Source organism: Budorcas taxicolor, chromosome 1 (assembly GCF_023091745.1).
Source record: "Budorcas taxicolor isolate Tak-1 chromosome 1, Takin1.1, whole genome shotgun sequence".
Classification (NCBI taxonomy): Eukaryota; Metazoa; Chordata; class Mammalia; order Artiodactyla; family Bovidae; genus Budorcas; species Budorcas taxicolor.
Genome location: NC_068910.1, coordinates 201,143,960 through 201,163,657, shown reverse-complemented (window position 1 = coordinate 201,163,657; position 19,698 = coordinate 201,143,960). Strand labels below are relative to the sequence as shown.

The following is a 19,698-nucleotide window of genomic DNA, read 5'->3' as shown; positions in this document are numbered from 1 at the left end:
GCTATGGTTTTCCAGTTGTCATGTATGGATGTGAGAGTTGGACCGTGAAGAGAGCTGAGCGTCGAAGAACTGATGCTTTTGAACTGTGGTGTTGGAGAAGATTCTTGAGAGTCCCTTGGACTGCAAGGAGATCAGTCCTGGGTGTTCTTTGCAAGGACTGATGTTGAAGCTGAAACTCTAATACTTTGGCCACCTCATACAAAGAGTTGACTCATTGGAAAAGACCCTGATGCTGGGAGGGATTGGGGGCAGGAGGAGAAGGGGATGAGAGAGGATGAGATGGTTGGATGGCATCACCGACTCAGTGGACATTAGTTTGGGTAAACTCCGTGAATTGGTGATGGACAGGGAGGCCTGGTGTGTTGCAATTCATGGGGCCGCAAAGAGTTGGACATGACTGAGCGACTGAACTGAACTGAACTAAGATACTATTCTGGTACACAAAATGTAATAACTCTCTAAATCCCATAACAGCCCTCTCATTTTACAGATGAGGTAAAAGAACAACAGAGAGGTTAAGTATGTTTTCCAAGATACCTAATAATGGACAGAGCCAGACTTAGAAGCCAGAGTCTATGTTCTTAACTACTTTCCTATACCTCTATGTGAATCTAACTGAAAGGTGATAGTAATGAGGGTATTTAAATCATGTTTTAATAAAATATACTAAGTACCTAAAAATTTTTTCCTGGATTCTCATAAACAATGGTATATGTAATTGAAAGAATTATCTGTCATGAGGGTAGTAGATTGAAAGTAACTATTTAAAAAAACTGAAAGTCTTCCTGTTTAACTATTTGACCTTAGGTGTTTATTGAAATTTTCAGTTGTAAATTTTTTCCCTCAAAAGAACTTTAATATTTTAAGCATTGTATTTTTGGTTAATGGCCCGTGTTTGAGTATGTAACTATTTACAGTGTTCTTCACTACTAAAATTTTAGTGTCCTGATAATTTATTACTGGGCTTCCTTGGTGGCTCAGATGGTAGAGAAGCTGCCTGCAAAGCAGGAGACCCAGGTTTGATCCGTGGATCAGGAACATCCCCTGGAGAAGGTAATGGTTACCCACTCCAGTATTCTTGTCTGGAGAATTCCATGGACAGAGGAGCCTAGTGGGCTACAGTCCATGGATTTGCAAAGAGTCCAACACTACGGAGTGACTAACACTTACTAATCAGGCATATAGATGTCTTTGAATTTAGCTTAGATTGCCAAGTGAATTTAGGAAACTGTTCACTTCAAATGCATAATAAGTAGCATTTTAGTACTATTAAGTATCTAATTCTCAACTCTTAAAATCAGGTAATTTAAATTTTAGATGGATTTCTGCTACTGCTAAGTCACTTCAGTCGTGTCCAATTCTGTGCGGCCCCATATACGGCAGCCCACCAGGCTCCCCCGTCCCTGGGATTCTCCAGGCAAGAACACTGGAGTGGGTTGCTGTTTCCTTCTCCAGTGCCTGAAAGTGAAAAGTGAAAGTGAAGTCCCTCAGTCGAGTCTGACTCTTCGCGACCCCATGGACTGCAGCCTACCAGGCTCCTCCATCCATGGGATTTTCCAGGCAAGAGTACTGGAATGGGGTGCCATCGCCTTCTCCCTAGATGGATTTCTAAAGATACATAAACTCAAGAAATTGGTACTGTTCAACTTTTTATGTTATCTGTCCCCTTAGACTTCTGCCTTGGAAAATAACTAAATCCTTTTAAAACTTAGAGCAATGTGATTGAAGCTGCTCCAGATATGAAGAGAGAGAGTGAAAAGGAATGGTACTTCGGCAATGCAGACAAAGAAAGGAGTGGGCCGTATGGATTTCATGAGGTATGTGTTTCAGAGAAACTTTTCATGGAAGTCTTAGCCTTTTTAATGTCCTCCTGTGTAGCACATATAGAGATGTGTAGTATTTTAAATCTGTGATTTAATTTACTATCATCAGTTCTAAGGACTTCACTTCCATTTGAAAGACTCACATATGTAGACACACACACACACAACCATGTCTTCAGTTCTTAGTGTTAAAAGCTGTTGGGACCTCCATAGTGGTTCAGTGATTAGGGTTCCGTGCTTCCACTGTAGGGGGCCCAGGTTTAATCCCTGGTGTGGGAACCTAAGTTCCCCCATGCTATGGCATGATCAGTCAATCAATCAATAAAAATATTTCAAGAGGAATGCATCCTCAGAATGCAATTAAACACTTTAAAAGCTGTTGTCATGGCATCCCTAATAATTATTAGGGAAATTAAAACAAAATGAGATACCACCTCACATCAGTCAGAATGACCATCATTAAAAACTCTACAAATAACAGATGCTGGAGAGGGTGTGGGGAAAGGGAACCCCTCCTAAACTGTTGATGGGACTGTAAATTGGTCTAGCCACTGTAGAAAACAGTATGGAAGTTCCTCAGAAAAACTAAAAATAGAGTTGCCACATGATCTAGCAGTCTCACTGCTGGGCATATATCCAAACAAAACTGTGATTCAAAAGGTGTGTGCACCTGTATGTTCATAGCATCACTATTCACAGTGACCAAGGCGTGAAAATAACCTAAATGTCTGTTGACAGATGGGTGGATAAAGAATAACACATGCAATGCATGGTACATAGATACAATGGAATACTACTTAACCACAAAAAAGAATGAAATAATGCCATTTGTAGGAGCATGGGTGCAACTAGAGATGATCATACGAAGTGAAATACGTCAGAAAGAGATACTGTATATCACTTATATATGGAATCTAAAACATGACACGAGTGAACTTATACATGAAACCTAAATAGACTCAGAGACTTGTGGTTGCCAAGGAGGGGAAAAAGTGGGGGAGGGATGGATTGGGAATTTGGAGTTAGCAGATGCAAGCTAGTGTGTATATATAATAGAATGAATAAACAGCAAGGTCCTACTGTATAGCACAGGGAACTATGTTCAAGATCCTGTGATGAACCATAATGGAAAAGTATATGTGTATAACAGAGTGTACTTCGCTGTAAAGCAGAAATTAACATTATAAATCAAGTATACCTCAATAAAAAATTACTAAGAAAAATTATAAAGTTTTGAGGTAGTGCTCAGATTTTTAATGACTTTTATATAACAATAGCTATCTTAATAATTATGTTAAAGGGCAGTGCTTCTTTATGGTATGAACAGGTTAAGTTTTAATATGCAGTCTTAAAGTCATTGAAAATTGCATATCCAGTCCAAGAGCAATTTCCATCTGAACATCTGGTGATGTTTGGTCCTTCCTCTCTGTTTTTTTGTTTGTTTGTTTCTTGCTGCTGCACCGGGTCTTTGTTTCTAGGCCAGGCTTTCTCTCGTTGTGCCAAGTGGAGGCCACTCTCTAGTTGTGGTGCATGGGCTTCTCAGTGCAGCGGCTTCTCTTACGGAGCATGGGCTCGCGAGTGTGTGGGCTTCAGTGATTGCAGCACGTGGGCTCAATAGTTGTCACACACAGGCTTTTAGTGCCTGTGGCACGTGGACTTAGTTACCCTGTGGCATGTGTAACTTTCCTGGACTAGGGATCGAACCCATGTTCGTTCCCTACGTTGGCAGGAGGATTCTTTACCCCTGGGCCACCTGCCATGCAGGGAAGTCCTGCCCTCTTATTCTTGACTTCCAGGCTAAGTTGGCATTTAGTCAAAGATAGTTTTGTAGAAGACCAGGCCTTCTGCTTATATGTAATTTGGTTGTTTATACTCTGCCTATGGTTTTTATTATTTCGTATGTTTCTAATGCTCTGCAGTTTAGCCAAGTAAGTGGTTATTTTCTAATACTAAATTTGAGTGCCTGAAGCCCTCCCAACAAAATCTGTTGTTTTCTAATAGTGAATTTGCATATATATTTCATAGCTTTGTATTTTTTGTGAAATAGGAAACATTAGCAAACTTCATTTTGTTTGGTCTGCTTGTAATAATGATGCCTTTGATTCATTTAGATGCAAGAATTGTGGACCAAGGGAATGTTAAATGCAAAAACCAGATGCTGGGCTCAAGGCATGGATGGATGGCGACCACTTCAGGCAATACCCCAGCTTAAGTGGTGTCTGTTAGCCAGTGGACAGGCTGTACTAAATGAAACTGACCTTGCCACCCTTATATTGAACATGTTGATCACAATGTGTGGATATTTTCCAAGCAGGTAAAATGTAACTGAATATTTCCATGGTTAACAGGGACTCTAAAACATGTTGTTTTCCTCATTTTTATGGATGTTTTCTAAGGCATTGGATTTTTCTAGTGAGAGCAAAAGTTTTCCATTTGTGGCTTTTTGAGGGAATGCAGTTTTGAATTTTGGAGCTTCTTGAAACAAGATATAGTGAAATAATTTGCAAATTTTATTAATAGGGTAGCTAAAAAGCAACTTCCTCTGGGAAACTTCAAATAATCTTACAAAATTGAGGTTTACTAGCTCTTCTCTATCAACAGTACAGGTTGTCATGTTCATGTGATTGGGGTAGGAACCTTTTGAAATAAACACTGGTTCATGGTAGTGAGTGCCTAGTGCCTGCTCCTGATCTGTCAGGTTAATCTCTCCTGTTTTAAGAACCTGAGTCTAGGCCCGTATCTTGCCCCACTTGACTAGTGAAGGTATCCAGTGATAGTCATAATTGTAACCCTTACATAGCACTTTTCAATCTTTATACAACTTGAATATATATCATCTTGTTACTATAATAAAGATATTTTGTCATGGAATTTACTGATTAGCTGTGGATCTTATAGCACTTGAGGCTTTCATAATTCCAGTTCTCTAAAATATGAATTCAGGTCAGGCTTAAAAACATACAATTAGTATTCATAAGTGATGTATCATAAAAATTAAGGCCTGACCTGGAAAATACTGAGTAGTTAAAGTTTAAATTTATGTGAAAAGGTTTGATATGCCCTTTGGGGGTAAGAGCCACTGACAGTGTTTTGGATAACATCAAATTTAATCAGTTAAATAGTAAATAAGAACCTCTGGCTGTTTTAGGGTACTGTTTTTCAAGGAAATCTTATGGAAGGAAGTGAAATCCTATAAGCAGTCAAATAGATTTAAACCAAAATACCTAATCATGTTCCCAGCTGTATGAGAGCTTAGTCTTCATTAACAAAAAAAATAAGGTAATAATGCTTCATGCCTAGTAGAATGTCACATGCTCTGAACATACAAATTTTAATAAATGTATTAAATATTGACCATAGAAAATATTTTTCTAGGGATCAAGATAATGCCATCATTCGGCCTTTACCCAGAGTGAAAAGATTATTGTCAGACAATGCTTGCCTTCCCCATATTATTCAGGTAAGTTACTTGTATGTAATAAACTAGGAATAATATTTTAAGAATCGTTTTCCCTTATTTAACTGTATTGTGAGCACCGGTCTTTGTTTTATTGTAGTCTGTTCCATTTTCAAAAAACATGAATTACTGTGGAAGGGTGCACATCCAAGAGCCTAGAATTGAGAAGCCTCCAGGCTCCAGAATTATTCTCAAGATGTTTTATTTATTATCTGTTCTTAAAAATCACAACAGCATAATAACTGAAAGGTGACATGCTCAAGTTCATGGTACATGATGGTGTTTTAGGGGTACTGTTTCAGGGAAGCATACAGCAGGCCACAGATGGAGACGTGCTGGGTTGTATCTTAAGATATGGATGCAGCGGTCTTGTCAGCGTTTTGGGTCTTCTTAGTTATATGTTTCCATGGATCTCAGCTGATCCAGAGTATTGAGTTGAAATTATGTAGGATGTACTAAAGTATCTTTTATTTATTCCTTATTGTTATTCTACTCTGGGAAGTAAGCTGCCTAAATTCTAGATGAGCCCTAAGTAAGTCCGGCCCTTGAGATTTCAGGTCATTGTTTTCCCTATCTGTTGATTATTCTATTGTCAGATCTAATTTTTTATATTCACCACACATTTTGTGACTTTAAAATATGTCAGTAACTTGTGCAGTTTGTATCTTTCAGTTGTACTTTGGTGTGAGAAGGGAGAGGAGAGTATCATTTTATGTTCACAGATAAATAATAGGTGCCTGTGAAAGTCACTGGTAATGAAAAAAAAAATTGTGACTATGACAGTGACAGGGCCCTATCAACTTTTTAAAAAATCTTCCCAACTTCTGTTATTTAAGCATGCCAGCTTTTCAGTGTTCGTGCACTCTTCTGAAGAGCACTGCAGTTATTTCTTGCAGCCACTACCACCCTAGCCTAGATGTCTCTGTAGCTGCACATGTGACATGGTACAAGGGGAAGGGCTTGTTTTCCATCCTGGCCTCTCTCCTCATGTAGATAAAAGACCATGCCTAAAATATCTGCCTCTGCCAAACATTTTCCAATACTTAGAAACTGAGAGGAAAGAAGTAGATGTAAATAAGGTTGAATTTCAGGCCAGGAAGGATTGACTGAAAAACAAATTTTAAGAGATGTGGTCAGCGTACCATGAAGTTTTGAGGGGAAGATGTATTTTAATTAACCAAAAGTTCTTGGTAATATCTGCGCAAGTATCAATAGAATGATAGAAGAAATTTATTGATAAACCTACCTGCTTTTAAGCAGTTTGTGCCTCCATTATTTTTTTATACTGTTAAAAAAAAAGTTTCTTAGAAGCTGTTTTTGTTTTCACTTAATTTTCTATATTCTGGGAGGCCTTATTCTTGCAAAGCATAGTTAGGCAGCTGTAATGTTTTTCAGGAACATTATTTATCTACATTGCTTGGTACAGGTTTCTGTACATTATTTGACCATAAGAGCAATAACCAGTTTTACCATTTAATACAACTTTAGGATTTTTGGAATGGTCTAGAATATAGCAAATGAATATCCTAAGGTTTTTGGTATAGTCACTATTTCAGATATTGTAGGTTGTTGCCTGTTAATTTCCATATTTTTGTTAGAGTGATGTCTAATCTTAACACCATTAACTCTAGGAAAAATCCTATGTTATTGTGTCTCAGTTTTTCTTTTGTAAAATACATCATAGTACTATTTTACTATGTATAATCAAAGTACCTTGCTGAATAGATAAGACACCAAAAACAGAAAAATTTTAATTACTTGAAGACATATGGCTATGCAGTCTCATATACTGAGTCTAGAACTTTGGCCCCTAGTCTGAGCTAATACTTACTTTCATTATTGTTATTTTTTTACTGGTAGCGTTTGACTCCAAACTGGGGATTCCTCAGAAGTAAGTGTTCATAGCAAATTGAAATGTTACTTTTGTTAAGATAAAACTTACTAAATTTATCAGGTTTAGTCATAGCAGTACTTGACACTTTTTTTTTAATTAGTCCAGAGGCATTCCAGAGATTCCAAATAGTTCCTTCAATATTGCTGGATCAGGTTTCTAGAGATGGCACCTCTTGGTACTGTCTGGTAGTAGCAGCCCTGCTGGTATTTGGTTACCCTCTTGCCTTGTACCTGCACTTGCACTATTTTTTTTAGTGCTGTTCCCCTGAAAGCTGTGCTCTGCTCAGTTCTTTGAGTTCCCAAATAGTCTTCACAGGATGCTTCATTTCAAATCAACTGACCTGAAACTAACCCAAAGTGTAGCTACTCTTCTTTTTCCTTTTATCATTAACAGAGAAGTCCATTCAGGAAGAGTCCTGCACAAAAACAATTTTCCCTCTAATCAAACAAAACAGCTTCAGGCATGGTTGAGCTTTTAATGAATAAATTTTGATTACTTCTGTATTAATATTTTACTATCTCTGCATTAAATCTATAAAATATTTTTCAAATCTGCTTAGAAGCTGGTAGACAAACATACTGAGTCAGTCTGATTTTTATTTTACTACTTACTGCTTGGCTTCCCTCATAGCTCAGTTGATAAATCATCTGCCTGCCATGCAGGAGACCCGGGTTCGAGTCCTGTGTTGGGAAGATCCCCTGGAGAAGGAAATGGCAACCCACTCCAGTATTCTTGCCTGGAGAATCCCATGGACGGAGGAGCCTGGCAGGCTACAGTCCACAGATCGTAAGAGTCGGACACGACTTAGCGACTAGACCACCACCACCACCACCACTTTCTACTTAGGAGAAACTGTAACTTGAGTGCATGAAATCCATAAACCTAAGATGAATGATGATGTTGCAAGTTTTAATAGCCCAGTAACAAAAACATTTTATTTCTTTTTTTAGCTACTGTTGACCTTTGACCCTATCCTTGTTGAGAAGGTTGCTATTTTGTTATACCATATTATGCAAGATAACCCACAGTTACCTCGACTTTATCTAAGTGGAGTGTTTTTCTTCATCATGATGTATACAGGTTCCAATGTGCTTCCTGTTGCTCGGTAAAATTTATTTGAAATTATTTTAATTGTACATGGACAGATTTATTAAATTTATATTTTGTGAGCATACCATTGCCTTTATTACATTTTTCATTTTAAGAGGTGTTTACATGTTTGAAAATTTGAAAATTACAAGATTGGGCAAAAGTTATTCAGAATCACACCATTTTACCACATCTAACATAAAAACTGTATCATCATCTAGTATTTTAATCAAATAGATTTAATATATTTATATTGTTTTACATTTTGCTTTTTCCTTAAAATTGAGTAATTTTTTATATTATTTAATGATAATGACCATCATTAAAAATTTTTCTAATTTGTATAAATTCTTGCCTTAAATAAAAATTTAGCAGTTTGAGAATATGGATTTACAAGTTTAAAAGCCTTTTATGGCTTTTATTTATAAAAAAGGTCTGGTCTTAGCAAGGTCCTACTGTATAGCACGGGGAACTATATTCAATATCCTGTGATAAACTGTAATAAAAAATAATATAAAAAGAATATATGTGTATAACTGAGTCATTTCACCATACAGTAGAGACTGGCACAGCATAGTAAATCAACGATACTTCAAAAAAAAAAAAACACACCCAGTCTTAGAAAATTAAGGTTATTAAATCTAAATCAGTTCCTGTATCTGATAAGTAGTTTTTTTTTCCCCCTAGATTTTTGAAGTACACACATACCAAACAGGCCTTCAAGTCAGAAGAGGTAAGCCAGATTAATCCTCTGAATATGGGACTTAATACTGGGGAACCTGTCCTGGCACTAACGTTTCCTAAGTTGTGTATGTTTATTGGATTATAAGCACTTGAAGGCAGATACTATTTTATTCATATTTTGCTTTCCTTGTGGTACCTTGCACAAAGAAAGTCTAACCTAATGTTTTAAAATAAATGTTGCCTATTAGACTTAATATTTAAATTATAGATATGATTATAACCTGACATTTGCTATCTATGAGTATAATTTGTTCCCTTTGTGTAAAATTTAATTAGTAGTGGTAATAAATAATTCATTATATGCCTGAGTCTCATATAGTCAGCTCAGATTTAGTAAGACTTTCACATTCTTTTTGTTCAGATCCCAGTGTGGGAGACGTGCTAAGTTTTTATTTTGAGGCTACTTACTTCTTCAGGTGCTCTCAAGTATTCTTGCCATTTTACTTGGGGAGGAATAATAGGAATATAAAAAATGAGACTTTATCCAGGTAGCTTTGATAAATGTAACTTTGTACCTACATTTTGCAGAAATGTTTACTGTAAATAAATAACTGAATCTTATTTGAAATTTTGTTATACTTTTCATGAAACATTGATTTTCAGATTTTATTGAGAGTGGTATAAATCGAAACTGGACCTCTGTTTAAGAGACTAACCAAGGAGTGTTACATTACTTTGACAACAGACACAAGACCAAAACTGCCTATTTTATAGAGAAGCCAGTAAAATCCTAGAAAGTAATCTACCTACAATCTAATAATATTAAAGTGTTGCCCATGGCAGTATGGTTTCTATAGCTCTATACAAATAGAAAATGAGAATAACAAGTTTCTTAAAAAGTTGCCTCTAATGCTACCACATTAATGCAACATAAAGCACTTTTGTCATTCTTTTTTTCCCCTTTTTTCTGTGCAGTTATGTATATGTAATCTTTTTTCAAGTTTTATATTACAAAATCATTTCGCCTAACTTTTGAATAATTACAGCAAAACAGTGTTTGTTTATAGCAGAACTCTAGATGTAGAACCCAATAAGGTTCTGTTCTAAAGGACAGAACAGCAAGCAATTCCTCACCCAAAAGTTTAACAGTGAATTTATGGCTTTTATTAGTAAAAAGCCTGAAATATTCATCATCTAATTTGTGCACTAAGGAGTAAAACCATATGTGGGCTTTTTTCACTTCTTTGTCAGATCCTAGAGGAACAAAACGTCCTCCGTTTGCCTAGAAGGAAATAAGAAAAGTATTTATAGTCCGTAGGGTTTCTTTTTTCTCCCCTCCTAGTTAGGTAAAGAAATGAGTTTAAAAATTTACCATGATAAAAGTATGAACATTACGCTGACTCCATTTGGCCAACCAGAGAATATGAAGTTCTTAATACCATTAATTATAATTACTTTTAATAGAAATTCTCCGTCTAAGTTTTAGCCACACTTCATGAGGATAGACTCTTTAAGATCTTGATTTTTCTAGACTTATTTTTGAAAACAGAAGCAAGTGTAGGTTGGGAACTACTGCCAACAGTGTAATAGAAAAATTGATGTAAATCTTTGCAGGGTCACTACCATTACACATGGTCAGAGGTCAGATGCCCTAAATAATGTTGGCAGTACCTGACCCCTGAGGAGAATTAAGGCTGCTGCAGGGCTAGAGGGGGTAGTTCCATCTTGGAGCTCATGCCAGGGCAGTTCATACCAGAAACCTTGCACTTCTCTTTTTGCCATTTTTTTCATCAAATTTCCAAAGCATAAAAGCAGTATGTTCCAATTAGCTTCTTAAAATGTTCTCTAATCCCAATTCATTTATTAGAAAACTGGAAGATAACTAAAGTTTTAAAGTGTTTCTAACTATGTTTTGTTTTGTTCTGTTTTGTTTTGTTTTAAAGACAAAAGGACAGGATATTTTTCAGAGAAGTATACTTGGGCACATTCTACCAGAAGCAATGGTTTGTTACTTAGAAAATTACGAGCCTGAAAAGTTTTCCGAGATCTTTCTAGGAGAATTTGATACTCCAGAAGCAATCTGGAGCAGTGAAATGAGGTAAGTAGCTAGTCGATTGTATATTATACACAGACTCTCAACCTTTTGCCTTCTGATTTGACTTCTGTGAAAAGATTTAATTTTATTAGTTGCTTAATCTCAAGCTACAGTAGTCATTGGTGCCAAATCAAGTGACTTGTTCACAAAGCCCTCAGCTTTTTTCTTGTTCTAACTTGATATGACAAAATTACTGTTACCTTAGTGGAGTTTTACATAAGGGTGTGGAGCCTATTACCACCGGACTTTCAGGCAGTGAATTAGTGTATATGTATGGGACATATGGGGCTTAAATTTAGATACTTCTTCTGAGTATTTTGAAATAGAACTCTGTCCCATTTAAAAACTATGCCCACAAAAAGTAGATCGGACTAGAGATACTGGAGTCATTTTAATTAGGGCTTCCTAGCCAGCACACATTGACCGTAATCTGGAGGTTGCCAGAGGAATGCCATAGGAAAGTCCATTTTCCACCAAGAAAAAGGAGAGGCCCAGAGGCCGAAATCAGTAGCTATACAGGGTGTGTCTGGTAAAGACTTGGCAGTTCATGATTCCAGTGTCAAGTTTGCCTCTCTGAACAACCCCTCAGTCTTCCTAGCTGGATGGCAGTTGATTTTCTGAGTCAGTTACCCACTTTTTCTTGGCTGGCCCACACTCACAGTGCTACCTGCTGGTCATCATTTGGCTTCTCTAATAGTTTGACCTATAGGCTTGACATGTACTAGCCACCAATTTGACTATATTCTGTATGACTGTCATATTTTTCATTGGGAACAAATGTATAGGAATATGAATGAGTTTATTATAATTATTCTGTGTAATATTTTTCTTCTGAGACTGGTTGGTATGAGTCCCTCATCTGAAGGATGAAGCTTTGTGTATCCTGAGCAGATCCGGTTTCTGCGTAGCTGAGGGCCAGATCCTAGGTGTGCTAAGTTAACTAAAATAAAGCCCACAGAATGAGCTTCTTTGGGGAGAGAGCTGACTTGATTCCATGGCTGTGCCCTTACGCATGCAGATTCCATACCTTTTGACCGTCTAATGACTGAATTTTCAGTAAGAAGGGTTGGTATTCTCAGTCTTTTTCTCTTTGGTTTTCTCTATAGATAGTATTACAAACAAATTTATATTCATAAAGTGTTTGTACACAATAAATTTAGAATACGCTGAGTAACATTCTTAAAGCTCTCATTTAGGTCAATAACTGAGTTACTCTGAAGAAGATCCATGTAATTATCTTGCATGATTTCCTGTCGTAAACTTTTCTTTAACATAAAAGATAAAATAGGGACTTCCCTGTTGTCCCCGTGGTTAAGGCTCCATGCTCCGAATGCAGAGGGCCCAGGTTCGATCCCTGGTCAGGGAGCTAGGTCTCACAGGTCTCTATTAAGATCGGGTACAACCAAATAGGTAAATGTTTTTTTAAATAAATAATGTCATCATAATGCTTGGAGACTTTTCTAATTGTAGGCGCCTCATGATAGAGAAGATTGCTGCCCATCTTGCTGATTTTACACCTCGTCTTCAGAGTAACACAAGAGCACTTTATCAATATTGCCCCATCCCAGTTATCAACTACCCACAACTAGAAAATGAACTATTTTGTAGTATTTATTATCTCAAACAACTTTGTGATACACTCCGGTTTCCAGATTGGCCAATTAAAGACCCGGTAAGTCAGCAGATTAATTTGTGCCTTCTTAAATCATAAAAATAACCTCTAATTGCTTCTGGGTAATTTCTTCTTTCTAAGAAGGATAATAGATTTCTTAAATAGTTCTTTTTACTTAAGCACTCTGTAATTTGACTGTATTTGGGTAAATCCTAAACTGAAAGTTTTTTCAGAGCATAAAAAGGACTTTACAATCTTGATCTTTTCTGACAAAAACAAACTCAATTTCATACATGTAACAAAATTTGTTGACGTTCCATTGCTAAGTTGTGTCTGACTCTTTTCAGCTCCATGGGTTGCAGTGTGCCAGGCTTTCCTGCCCTTCACCCTCTCCTGGAGTTTGGTGAAACTCATATCCATTGAGTTGGTAATGCTATCCAACCATCTCATCCTCTGTTGCCCCCCCTTCTTCATGCCCTGAGTTTTTCCCAGCATCAGGTTCCTTTCCATTGCATCAGCTGTTTGCCATCAGGTTGTACTGGAGCTTCAGCTTCAGCATCAGTCCTTCCAATGAATATTTAAGGTTGATTTCCTTTAGGATTGACTGGCTTGATCTCCTTGCTCTCCAGAGGGCTCTCAAGAGTCTTCTCTAACACCACAATTCAGAAGCATCAGTTCTGTGGTGCTCAGCCTTCTTTATGGTCCAGTTTTCACATCGTATATAACTGTTAGGAAAACCGTATTTATTACTGTCCAGACCTTTGTCAGCTAAGTGATGTCTCTGCTTTTAAATATGCTGTCTAGATGTGTCATAGCTTTCCTTCCAGGGAGCAAGCATCTTTTAATCTCATGCCTGTGATCACTGTTCACAGTGATTTTGGAGCCCAAGAAAATAAAACCTGTCACTGCTTTCACTTTTTCCCCTTCTATTTGTCATGAAGTGATGCGTCTGGATGCCATGATCTTTGTTTTTTGAGTTTCAAGCTAGCTTTTTCACTCTCCCCTTTCACCCTCATCAGGAGGCTCTTTAGTTCCTCTTCGCTTTCTGCCTTTAGAGTGGTATTATGTGCATATTTGAGGTTGTTGGTACTTCTCCCAGCAGTCTTGATTCCAGCTTGTGCTTCATCCAGCCTGGCATTTTGCATGCTGTACACTGCATAGAAGTCAAGTAAGCAGGATGACAGTATACAGCCTTGACATACTCCTTTGCCAATTTTAAACCAGTCTGTTGTTCCATGTCCAGTTCTAACTGTTGCTTCTCTACCGCGAACAGTTTTCTCAGGAGACAAGGTGGTCTGGTAGTCCCATCTCTTAAGAATTTTCTACAGTTTGTTGTGATCCACATAGTTAGAGGCTTCAGTGTAGTCAGTGAAGCAGAAGTATGTGTTTTTCTGGAACTGCCTTGGTTTCTCCATGATCCAACAAATTCCTCTGCCTTTCCTAAGCCCAGCTTGTATATTTGGAAAGTCTCAGTTCACATACTGCCTGAAGCCTAACTTGAAGAATTTTGAGCATAACCTTATTAGCAGGTGAAATGAGTGCAGTTGTATGGTAGTTTGAACATTCTTTGGCATTGCCCTTCTTTGGGATTGGAATGAAAACTGACCTTTTTCCAGTCCTGTGGCCACGCTTTGTTTTCCAAGTTTGCTGACATATTGAATGCAGCACTTTAACAGCATCATCTTTTAGGATTTAAAATAGCTCAGCTGGAATTCCATCACTTCCACTAGCTTTGTCCGTAGTAGTGTTTCCTAAGGCCAACCTAACTTCATGCTCCAGAATGCCTGGCTCTAGGTGAGTGACCACACCATCATACTTATCTTGGTCATTAAGACCTTTTTTTGCATGGTTCTGTGTATTCTTGCCACCTCTCCTTAATCTCTTAATCTTCTTAATCTATTAAGAGATTATATAATATACTAAGGTTATGTAATTATATAATATAATTACATGTTATAATAGCTTGGTGGGAGCTTGTCTTTATAAGAGAATGATTAAGCTCACAGATGCTGAAGTTAGGCAGTTTGGGGTTGAGTTTGTTTGGTGATTAATAGCTCATCAGTCTAGGGTATGATTATCTGTTTGGTTGTGTAAGGTTCCGGTTTCTAATCCTGGACAAGCTCTTTGTGGGTCACCTATTTATGGGCTTTCCTGGTGGCTCAGACGGTAAAGCATCTGTCTACAATGCGATAGACCCTGGTTCGATCCCTGGGTCGGGAAGATCCACTGGAGAAGGAAATGGCAATCCACTCCAGTACTATTGCTTGGAAAATCCCATGGACAGAGGAGCCTGGTAGGCTACTGTACATGGGGTCACTCAGTCTCGGACACGACTGAGTGACTTCACTTACTTACTAGGTGACTCAGAGGTAAAGAATTCACCCGCAGTACAGGAGACATGGGTTTGATCCCTGGGTTGGGAAAATCCTTTAAAGAAGGAAATGGTAATCCACTCCAGTATTTGTGCCTGGGCTACAGTCCATGGGCATGTAGAAAGTTAGACATGACTTAGCAACTAAACAACAACAACATATTATTGAGTGTATTGCTTGGCTTATCTAAACCTCAGGTATGATAATAGCACTGTTACTACTAATAGCAGCTATTCCTGTGGTGGTTGGTAAGATTAACTGAGAGTTCACGTAAAAAACATAGTATTAATTCCTGGGACACTCTTATTTTTGCCAGTTCTTACTAATTTCTACATTTTCCATACTTTCTGTTTCTTTAACAATTAAAAGGAGAGGCAAAATTGGCCGAGAATTAAGATACCACTTTAAAAAAATAATAGCCCTGTAACAAATACTTTGCTGCCTAACATTTAACAATACTAGAAGGAAATTCTGGTTATTTGTATTTAGAAAGCTGTTCGTTGTTTAGCCTAAAATGTCAATTTAAGTAAATATAACACAACAATTTCATAACTTACAAATTATATTCTGAAATAGTTTTACTTTGCTGCTGCTGCTGCTAAACATAACTTTTGATTCTGTCTTTAAGGTCAAGCTTCTAAAAGATACCCTTGATGCCTGGAAGAAGGAAGTAGAAAAGAAGCCACCTACAATGTCAATAGATGATGCTTATGAACTGCTTAATCTCCCTCAAGGACAGGGACCGTGAGTTATTTTTAGTATCATCTTTCACATCTCCTTGCAATTTGTCTTATACCTAAGGAAGATATTTGATAGCAGTGTGTCTAGGATAGTAAATGATGTATAGGAAAGAATGCAGATTTATTAATCAGTGAAGTTTTATAGTAGAATACATATGATAGGAAAAAAAATTTTTTTAAGTATAGGCTGAAAGTTAAAACTTTACCGACAAAGGTCCTGATAGTTGAAGCTATGGTTTTTCCAGTTCAGTTCAGTTCAGTCTCTCAGTCGTATCCGACTCTTTGCGACCCCATGAATCGCAGCACACCAGGCCTCCCTGTCCATCACCAACTCCCGGAGTTCACTCAAACTCACGTCCATCGAGTGAGTGATGCCATCCAGCCATCTCATCCTCTGTCGTCCCCTTCTCCTCCTACCTCCAGTCCCTCCCAGCATCAGAGTCTTTTCCAATGAGTCAACTCTTCCCATGAGGTGGCCAAAGTACTGGAGTTTCAGCTTCAGCATCATTCCTTTCAAAGAAATCCCCGGGCTGATCTTCAGAATGGACTGGTTGTATCTTCTTGCAGTCCAAGGGACTCTCAAGCGTCTTCTCCAACACCACATGTATAGATGTGCGAGTTAGACCATAAAGAAAGCTGAGTGTCGAAAAATTGATGCTTTCGAACTGTGATGTTGGGGAAGACTCTTGAGAGTTCCTTGGATAGCAAGGAGATCCAACCAGTCTATCCTAAAGGAAATCAGTCCTGAATATTCTTTTGAAGGACTGATGCTGAAGCTCCAATACTTTGGCCAGCTGATAACGAAGAACTGATTGATTAGAAAAGACCCTGATGTTGGGAAAGATTAAGGCAGGAGGAAAAGGGGACGACAGAAGACGAGATGGTTGGGTGGCATCATGGACTCAATGGACATGAGTTGGAGCAAGCTCTGGGAGTTGGTGATGGACAGGGAAGCCTGTTGTGCTGCAGTCCATGGGAATGCAAAGAGTTGGACACGGCAGAGTGACTGAACTGAACTGAAAGTTAAAATAACTTAGAATTATAGTTTGAAGTGACATTTTGAAAAGTTGGTTTAAAAGTAATTCTAAGTTATTTGAACCCCAAATATGGTTTTGTAATTTGAAGTGAATATGGTAACCTTGTATAGGCAACTTTTTTTTTTAAGGGTAAAGATCATACATAAGAATAATCTTTATCAATGATCCTACATATAGGGCAGCAAAGGCTACACAGATGTAAAGAACAGACTTTCGGACTTAGCAGGAGAAGAGGGTGGGATAATTTGAAACAATAGCATTGAAACATATACATTACCATATGTAAAACAGATAACCGGTGAGAGTTTGATGCATGAAGCAGGGCACCCAAAGCTGGTGCTCTGTGTAGACCTAGGGGGATACGGTGAGGAGGAATTGTGGGGGAGGTTCAGGATAGAGGGAACACATGTATGCCAATAGCTGATTCATACTGATTTATGACAGAAACCATCACAATATTGTAAAGGAATTATCCTTTAATTAAAATAGATAAAACATATTTTTTAAAAAAGAATAACCTTACTTAAGTCTTACTGATTTAATTAGGTGCCTAATGTATGATCATACACAATAAAAGTAAGGTTCTTAAAATAATCATTTTAGATGATTGTGTAAATATTTTTCTTGTACATTACTCAATTCATGAAACAGTTTTCCTATTTTGCAGGCATGATGAGAGCAAAATTAGAAAAGCTTACTTCAGACTTGCACAGAAATATCATCCTGATAAGAATCCAGAAGGGAGGGTATGTACTGCCTTTTGAGTTAGGGCCTTGGGGTTGACTTGCTTTTGTTCTACTGCTGTTTCAGGTAGAGAAAAGATATACTTACGCACCAGTGTCTGCCTCATAATATATGTCTAGTATATGTTAAATTAACTTCTGATCGACGTGCTCATTTTTTGCATAGATGGTCATCTCTCATTTTATCAAAAGGACTGCTCTTTGACTAGTGTGAGTGTGCTCAGTCATGTCTGACTCTTTGTGAGCCCACCAGGCTCCTCTGTCCATGGAATTTTCCAGGCAAGAATAAGTAATACTTTAGCAGGGTGCCATTTCCTTCTCCAGTGGGTCTTCCTGACTTAGGGATCAAACCCACATTTCTTGGCGTCTCCTGCATTGGCAGGCCAGTTCTTTATCAGCTGAGCCACTGGGGAAGCACGACTAGTAACTTAAGGTTTTTATTCTCTTTTCTTACCCATGTTTGTTTGAAAATTAACTCTAATGAGCTGTCACATGAGTAATTGAAGGCAGCCAAGAGATGGGTGAACTTAATTCATTTGTCGGTGATCCATTGCCACTCAGATTGCCTTGGGTAATTTCTTTCTAATGACATCCAACTTCTTATGACTGTTAATGAAAAAACAGAAAATTTGGTTCAGAGTTAAAGTCATCTGCTGCCAGCATTCCCTGATCTTGTGTTTTGCAGCTTCCTACTATAATGCCAGTGGACACTCATAAAATCACATAAGGACCACTAAAATTAGTGCTCATAGTCTGTTGCTAAAAACTTCAGGTAGTTTCCCCTGATTCAAGGCTAGTGTTTTTTATTAGAGATAGGCAATATTCCTGAGTAGGAAGTTAGCATTGAAAAAAAATCACTTTTATGTACTTACGGTAGTTTTAATCAAAAAACCTGGGACATTTTTTGAGAAATTTAAAGCAGTTCTGATTAATCTAGGAAAGAAAACAGTCAATATAAGAAGAAGTTTTGAAATCAGTATTATATTTCTAGACTTGAACTACCAGATACTAAGTACTCCGTAAAACTACAATAGTAATATAGTATTCTACTGGCACAAAGATCAACATATAGATCAAGGAACATTATAGAATAGTAATTAAGAGCATGGATATAGGAGTCTTAGCTCTGTCAGCAGTGGGCTTTGTGACCTTAGGCAAGTTATGTAACATCTTAAAAATGAGGTTATTAAGGGTACACACCTTATATAGTGTTTTGAGAATTATGTGAAATAATGTATGTAAAGCATTTAGCAAAGTGCCTGCCATAGTGCTCAAAAAATAGTACCTCTTATAACTATTTTTATAATAATTCAGAAACTATATCTGGTGTATATGAATTTAATATAACATTTATGGTATAAGCCAGTGAAGAAAAAATTTTCAGTAAATGGTATTGAGATCATTGAATACCTTTTTTGGGGGAAAAAAGTTGTTTCATCTGAAAACTATGCCACCTAAATTACAGTTCTAATGAATTCCTTAATATAAAAAACAACAAAATAGTAACTAAAGTTATTAGTAAAATACAAACTAGCTGTGTTCTAAGTTGTGATTTTAGATGTTCTGAATTCAAGGTTGATTGTCTTTGGTTACATACAGGATATGTTTGAAAAGGTAAATAAAGCCTATGAATTTTTATGTACCAAATCAGCAAAAATTATGGATGGACCAGATCCAGAGAATATAATTTTAATTCTGAAAACTCAGAGCATTCTCTTCAACCGTCATAAAGAAGGTAAGGCATGTGTTATGATTTTTCCTCCAGCTAATTCTACCATGTTCCTTGTTTCTGCCGCTTATTTCTTTTGGGGGGGTTAATATTTTTTTATTATTATATTTTTAATTTATTTTTATTTGGAGAATAATTGCTTTACAATGTTGTGTTGGTTTCTGCTGTACAACACTGTGAATCAGCTGTAAGTATACATATGTCCCCTCCCTCTTGAACCTTCCTCTTACGTATTTCTAATTATTTATGCAGAAGACTCTTGGAATTACATTTTAAATACAGTAAAAGAGTAGTTTTCTGTAGTTAGACCCAAAATGTTTGCTTTATACCTTACAATTCTTGCCTATGTTTTTCGGTAGTTTACATTCTCAATAAGATTTCATTGTTCCTTCTTAAAGGACATTTCTGTTCTGTGGAGGTACT

At 37.3% G+C, this 19,698-nt stretch overlaps 1 protein-coding gene across 1 annotated transcript in view; it reads left to right on the top strand.

Annotated features, from left to right (window-relative positions):
• The window catches only part of DNAJC13 (DnaJ heat shock protein family (Hsp40) member C13), a 157,620-nt gene that overhangs the window by 89,501 nt on the left and 48,421 nt on the right, over window positions 1-19,698 (top strand). The window contains exons 28-37 of the mRNA XM_052656719.1: window positions 1,713-1,817; window positions 3,935-4,137; window positions 5,199-5,283; window positions 8,125-8,279; window positions 8,951-8,996; window positions 10,891-11,045; window positions 12,513-12,714; window positions 15,655-15,770; window positions 17,471-17,549; window positions 19,146-19,281. Coding sequence (XP_052512679.1) covers window positions 1,713-1,817; window positions 3,935-4,137; window positions 5,199-5,283; window positions 8,125-8,279; window positions 8,951-8,996; window positions 10,891-11,045; window positions 12,513-12,714; window positions 15,655-15,770; window positions 17,471-17,549; window positions 19,146-19,281 — 1,282 coding nt within the window. The remainder of the gene's footprint in view (window positions 1-1,712; window positions 1,818-3,934; window positions 4,138-5,198; window positions 5,284-8,124; window positions 8,280-8,950; window positions 8,997-10,890; window positions 11,046-12,512; window positions 12,715-15,654; window positions 15,771-17,470; window positions 17,550-19,145; window positions 19,282-19,698) is intronic.